Source organism: Peromyscus leucopus, chromosome 4 (assembly GCF_004664715.2).
Source record: "Peromyscus leucopus breed LL Stock chromosome 4, UCI_PerLeu_2.1, whole genome shotgun sequence".
NCBI classification, from domain to species: Eukaryota; Metazoa; Chordata; class Mammalia; order Rodentia; family Cricetidae; genus Peromyscus; species Peromyscus leucopus.
In genome coordinates, this window is record NC_051066.1 from 94,137,446 (window position 1) to 94,144,347 (window position 6,902).

At 58.4% G+C, this 6,902-nt stretch overlaps 1 protein-coding gene across 1 annotated transcript; it reads right to left on the minus strand.

Annotated features, from left to right (window-relative positions):
- Positions 1-762: 762 nt before the first annotated feature.
- Positions 763-5,789, minus strand: Ankrd63 (ankyrin repeat domain 63). The gene has a single exon (XM_028888085.2). It carries the CDS (start codon positions 5,158-5,160, stop codon positions 3,988-3,990), a length of 1,173 nt encoding a protein of 390 aa, XP_028743918.1. The 5' UTR covers positions 5,161-5,789; the 3' UTR covers positions 763-3,987.
- Positions 5,790-6,902: the final 1,113 nt, after the last annotated feature.

The window sequence follows — 6,902 nt, forward strand, 5'->3', positions numbered from 1 at the left end:
GAACCTCTGGGTTTTCCCTTCTCTGGGCCTGAAGCCAGGCTTTTTTGGAGCCGGATGCCCTTGGAGTGGGTGCGTGGTGGGTTCCTCCGTGGTCACTTGAGTCCACAGAACGCCCGCTTCTCTGGTGACCTGTACACCTAGAACGAGGGCAGAGGAGGGAGGAAATGGAGTGAAAGGCCCTAGGAACAGACGCAAAGGGGTGAGGGGGCTCTGGCCAGGGCTGAGCTCCTGAGCCACGGGCCTGACTGACCCCTCAACTTTGGCTTCTCCCCTTGCCTGGTCCTCAGGCTGCCCGTAGAAAACTCCCTGAAACGTCTGCTTGAGAGAAAGCAGACCCTGTTCATTTCTTAAAACTGAAGGATGCCGGGCAGTGTTGGCTCACGCCTTTGATCCCAGCACTCGGGAGGCAGAGGCAGGTGGATCTCTGTGAGTTCGAGGCCAGCCTGGTCTACAGAGTGAGTTCCAGGAAGGCGCAAAGCTAGCTACACAGAGAAATCCTGTCTTGGCAAAAAAAAAAAAAAAAAAACTGAAGGAGTAATTTCAAAATTTCAAAAGAGCACGAAAGTGACCAGAAACCGAGAAACTTGGTTCTAGGCCCAGGGTTGGAGGTGGGTAAAATTACCTTCTAACGTCTTAGCTCTGACAGGATTCCAGTCTCCCTTTTCTGAGCTCTACACCCAAGGCACTGCTCATCCAAGCCACTTAACTAGGCCCGAGGAGCCACACCCAGCCCCCAGCCCCCGCCATTCAGCAAGAAGCAGACCCCTGCAGCCCTCTACCTTCAGGCTCTAGCTGTAGGATGGCCAGCCGAGGCCAGGGGCCGATGAGGGGAGGAAGCCCCTCCAAATGAAGTGCGTGCTTCCATCTTCTCAAAGGAAGCCAAGAGGCAGGCGTGAGCAGGAAGGCACAGAGAGGCCGGTTCTCCAGATGGAACACTGGGTTTATTAGCTGCTCTTCCTCTCACTTGTCCTTTTCACGGCTCATTCCAAAGGCACGTGCCAATGCCCTTCTGCCTTCCACACAAATCAGTCCTGGGCGCCGCCAGTGGCCCGGGTGACTCTTCACGATGAGAACAATAATATGAAAAGCAAAATACACAGCAAAATCTTTTCTACAGCAGGAGGGGACAAGGGGGGGGGGACCACAGCCTCAATGTACTGAGAGCCGACAGAGAAAGTTTGGGGAGAGTGAAGTGTACTGGGGTTCTCCACGGAGCCTGCTAATGGAGTCTGTGCGGACAGCAAGGCCCCCAGCTCAGTTCAGACCGGAAAGATTTGCTATGGTGTTCCAAAAACATCATTTGCCACCACCCCCCTCCCCCGGCTTCCAGCCACTCCACAGACCACAGACAGAGATGCACTAAGGTGACGTTCCCCCAGAATACCACACCAGAACTGAAAAGAGGACAGCACCCCTGACACACAACGTGTGAGCCAAATTTCATGGTGCTTGAAGCCAAAATATTTGTATTCTTACACCATTAAGAATGTCATTAAAATTAAACACAGTTGAAAATGGAATGTGAGCAAGGAAGGGTCAGAGAAAAAGCAGTATTCACTTGGAGTGTCCCTGCCCTGCCCTCCTCTGGCTTTTCAGACACTGTGGTATTGTTTATCTCAGGGGACTGAGGAGAGGCAGGGGTGTGTGTGTGTGTGTGTGTGTGTGTGTGTGTGTGTGTGTGTGATAGAGTGGGGTGGCGGATCTATCACCACAGAATGGGAAGCAGCTGCCGTGAGAAAACAACGCACGTGGTCAGGTCAAGACTCAGAAACCATAGGGGTTGGCATCTCTAAAGAGAGCAGGAACTCTTCAACAGTGGCCTTGGCTTGGAAAACGGCTTGGGGTTCTTGGTAAAGGGGTTCGGGGCACTGTTTACCCCCAACGCTGACTTCTTGTACACTGTTCCTCACTTCACTGAAGTGAAGCGACTTCAAGTATCCGGATGTAATATTCTGCCAGAGGAACATGCTTCATGGGTAAAATGCACACAGCGGGAGAAGTTCCACATCGATGATCTCCCATAAAAGCCGAGTCTGAGTTCCCTGGGCGCAGCGAGGAGAGAGCAGAGGTTGCCACCAGGGGGCAGCAAGGATCACCGGGCTGGCGCGCGGCCTCGGAGCCTAGCCAGCCAAGGAACTGGGGAGGTGTCGGGGGCTCTGCAAAAGCTGACTTCCTACCCCGCAGCAGCCGCAGGCCCAGTTTCTCAGCACCAGCATTCTCTCTCTGGGCAGTTCCCTCGGAGCTACTGGTGAGACACCCTCCCACAAAGACAGCAGATCAACGTCTTAAAAAGACCTTATCGCCGGCAAGTGAGGAGCCACGTGCTCACCCTTCGGGGTTCACAAACAGCAACCCGAGGTACGGCCAGAAAATATGCACTGCCTTGAAGCAGGAGTTTTCACCACCCCCCGCTGGCATAGATCTCCCACCAGGAGCTAACGCTGACACTGGGTCGTAGAGCATGCGACCTGCCAAGCCCCTTTCTTCGCAGCTTGTCGCCTGTCGAGGCGGTACAGAGTTGGAGGGCAGGGGCGGGGAAAGAGAGAGAGAGGACAAAAGACGTGTCGGGGAGGGGGCCGAACTACCTCTCCACGGTTGCTTCTGACTCACTAATCTGCCCAGTAATAAAAGCTGAAAGCTGGGCTGGGACTGCATCCCACGCGGTGGGGCCCAGGCAGGGGTCCTGGGTCTCGCTCTAGCATCCATCATCTGCCCTGCCCTCCATTAACAGCCCAGCAAGAAGCAGGAGACGTTTAGCAGCCCCCTCCAATGCTCTCTCCGGAGTTTGATGTAATTTAGATCCGGACCTGCGGTTCGTGTGGGCTCCCGACTCCCGCGCGCCGCCGGTTAACGTTGCAAACACTCCAGTCAATTATCCCCCTCGCGGAGGTGCTATTTAAAGAGACATTGTCAGGTTCTTAAGCCTCGGATCAGACCTGCTGCTTTCTGCTTCATACACAAAGGCTCAAAACACGAGTTCTTTTGAGGGATGGAAGAAATACAATTAAGCAAATCCTTCCTAACTGTTCTACCCTCCTGGAGCACCCACGTGCAGAATGGGGGAGCTGGGAGGAGGAGGAGGAGGAGGTGGGACGCTAAGTCCTTTCCATTTCAGGCCTCTGGGACTAAGTGGAAATGTAAGTAAAGCTGGGCCAGGATGAGTGAGGGATTGAACCTCACAGATGAAATTCGAATGCAATCATGCTGCGGGTCAAGCTGGCCCAGGAGCCAAGAGTCAATAGGGGCTCGGGGGAACAGTGACCCTATAATATCAATGATGTTGAATCCTGGGTCTGACTGAGACAGTCAGAGGAAGCTCATTCTCCAGAAGCAACAACTGGTGAACAACACGGTACAAAGTCTCCAAAATATCCTCATCGTCTCGAAGAAGGAGTTTCTACCTCAGAAAACCTTAACCAATGGATTCCTTCATAATCAGCCCTCTGGTCCAAAAAGCGAATGGGGCCGTTTCAACCCTCCCTTTCTCCAACGCTTACAGGGAGGGGAACGGGTAGTTATCAGCATCAGCAGGCGGCAGGCTGGGCCTTTGTTCTCCAAAGCCAGCTCTACTGGTGCCGGGCTGCCGAGCTGATGGGAAAGTTAGAAATAAGCAGGGAGTCTTACAGGAACCGAAGCAGAACCTAGGCGGCTGGGCCTCAGGGTCCACTTTTCTGGCTAGAAAGCTGAAGCCCACATAAGTCTTTCGCGCCTCTTTTTTTTCCCCCCAAAACAAGAGAGTCGGGCTGTAGAAAGGTGAGGTCTCTACACAGGAAATACCAAAGAGCACAAAAAGATGAGATCTCTTTCTCCAATCTGGTGGAGGACTGGTGGAGGTCTTCCTTTAGCAGTAAAGGACAAAGTGTGTGTGTGTGTGTGTGTCGGGGGCAGGGCGCAAACCGCAGAGAAAGGGAAGGACTTGGAGGAAAGGGACATCTCAGTGACCAGAGACAAGAGGGCGGACTTTGCAGGGCTCGACCTTCATGCCCCTTACCGCTGAGCCTGCAGTACCACAGCCTCTGTGCCCGCCTGCCAAGGCTTTGGCTCAGGCACTGAGAAAGGCAGAGCGTTGGTCTCTAATTCCGGGCCACTCTCTGGCCCTGAAGCCTCCCCGACCAGGCTGGGGATGTCTGGGGCTGTGGAACGTCGCCGCAAACCCAGGCGGCCAGAGCCTGGACCACCCTCGGGATGAGGACTAAGGCCGATAGGGGCTTGCACTAGGGTTGGGGGCACTCCCTCCAGCACCTCCTGGGAGCGCCACCGCCCACTCCCCGAAGACTGGGGTGAGTTTGATCGGGCCATCAGAGCGCCTGCCCTAAGGCGTGCTGTCTCCTCCTCCGTCATGGTACCCAGCGCTAGGCTCATGCTCCGGCCCAGCTCTGGCCTCTCGCTGCCTGGCGCCCTGTGCCGGCCCGAGCCCTTGCCAGCAGAGGCAAGCTCACCTCCGTGGCCGTGGCCGTGGCCGTGACCATGGCCGTGGCCGCCGGCAGCTCGCGCAAACCGTGCCAAAAGGGGCCGCGGTAGACGACGGGGGCTGGGTCGTCGACGCTCGGGGCTGGGCGCCGGGGCAGGGCGTCCAGGGGGACTGTCGGAATTGGAGCCCCGGGCCGCGGCCGCGGCGGCTGCCCGACCCCAAGGCCCGGTGAGGGCCTGCACACAGGTCCCGTGACCGCGGGAGGCGGCCAGCTGCAGCGCCGTGAGGCCCGCGCGGTTGGTGCGGTCAAGGCGCAAGCCCAGGCGGCGGAAAGAGCGCACCAGGAACTCCAGCACCGCCCCGTGGCCGCACGCCGCCGCCCACATCACCGGGCTGTTGCCGGCCGAGTCCGCTGCCTCCGGGTCGCCGCTGAACTGCACCAGCAGCTGCACGGCGTCCAGGTGGCCTCGCTCGCAGGCCAGGCTGAGTGCAGTGCGGCCGCGCTCGTCCCGCAGGTTCACGGCCGCACCCTGCTCCAGCAGCAGTCGCACGAAGCGCGAGCGCATGGCGGGGTCCGGCAGCCCCACGGCCACCATGAGCGGCGTACGGCCCTGCTCTGCGCGGCAGTCGATGATGCTGCGGTCCAGCGCGTCCAGCACGAAACGGGCCAAGTGGACTTTGCCCGCCTGCATGGCCTCAAGGAAGGTGCGCGTACCCGCCCGGGGGCATAGGTCCTTGGGCTTGAGCATGGCTCCGGCGACCGTGCTCGGGAAGTCCGACAGCTCCGCACGGGGGCGCCCCTGTTCCCTCACCCCAAGGGGCTACGGCCCCGGCCCGGACACCGGTACCGCTCTTTCCGCGCGCGTAGGTGGCAGCAGCCGAGGGTCCTGCGGTTCCCGCTCAGGTCTCCCTGCTGCTCCGGGTTCTTCTTGCGCTCCTCCCTGGGCCTCCCGCCTGGAGGTGTGGGCTGCCTGCTCCTCCCGGCTCCCGCTCAAGCTCGACCTCCTCAACTCTTGGGCCGTTTCCCCCGTGTCCGACGCCCCTCCGGTCCCTCGTGGCTTGGAGCAGCGCCACTCACCGGCACCCCGGGCAGCCCCGGCTCCCCTGCTGAGCGGGTGGCTCCCGCCTGGCGCGCTTGCCTCCTGCCTCGGCGGGGAGCGCCGCTCCTCCAGCTCTCGAAGCCTCTTCCCCGCCTCCTCCCCTCTTGCGGGGGCCGGGACGCTTGCTTTTTTACTTGGGGGGGCTCAGCGGCTCGTGAGGTGCCCGACGCCTAGATACCTGGCTTTATAGCTTCGGGGGTCTCCATGGCAATGGCTGCCCTGGAAGCGGGCTCCGCCGTCAGGGACAGAGACGGACAGGGCGAGGGAGACCGCCCCTGACCCCCACATGCACCCGGCGTGGCCAATCCTAAAGTCGCAGTCTTCTTTCCCCGCCCCCCCGCCTCCGCCCGAGTCGGTACCCTCCGCTGCTTAGAAACTGGCGGGAGCTCCTGCCATCGGTTCTAGGTTAAAGGGACTGGGACCCCAAGAGGATAGAACTGGACAATCCACGGGCTTAACTGGGGTGGGGCCGGGGCCAGAGACAGGAGTAATTTGGGGTTTGAGGCATTGGCGCTCCGGACTGAGGGCGCTCAGTCTGGCTGATAACTGCCATCCAAAGTGCAGCGAATCAGTCACACACAATTGTGCCTCCCGCACACGCTCACTCAGAGCAGGGCGGGGGTGCGTTCTCCAATCTCAGACGTCTCAAACCTGACAGCGCGCCCGCATGCTAGTTCCACGGTCGCTGTGAAGCAGGCTGACTAGACACCGGCCGCTGTGACCCAGGGCAGGTGCCTTAGGAAGGACCTGAGAGTGTGCAGGCATTAGGACTATCCGAGCACTACTCCCTAGCCCCTCCAGGACAGGCTATGGTCCAGGAAAGGGCAAAAGACAAAAGCAAAAATTCTCCCACAGGGCTGGGTTCTCTTGAACATAAAATCCTCTCTAGGCCACAGGGTTCTAGACCTGACCCCTAAAGAAAGGGGAGAGCCTGATCCATTTTCAATCAGATGTGTAGAAAAGCCACCGGAGAGCCTCCTCCTTTGGGAGAACCAGCTGCTTGGCTCTGGGAGAGGGGCATACTGAAGGCCTCAGCTGAGATGAGTTACAATGAGTGCCTCACAACTTCCCAGGTCCAGAGGGCATGAGAATAGTTGGAATGGAATTCATTTGTAGAGTAAGTGAAGGGCTAGGGATTTTTTTGCAGTTGGTAGAGTACTTGTCCAATATACACAGAACCATTGGTTCAATTCCCAGCACTGCATGGAACCAGGTGTGGCGCTGCACACCTCTAACCCCAGCACTTGAGAGGTAGGGGCAGGAGGATCAGAAGTCCAAGATCATCCTTGGCTGCACGAGACCCCTGTCTCAAAAAAAGAAAACGTGAACTTACTGAGTCAACTACTGGATGTCTACGATGTCCTGAGCCCAGCGTTGCGTTTCTAGCAACG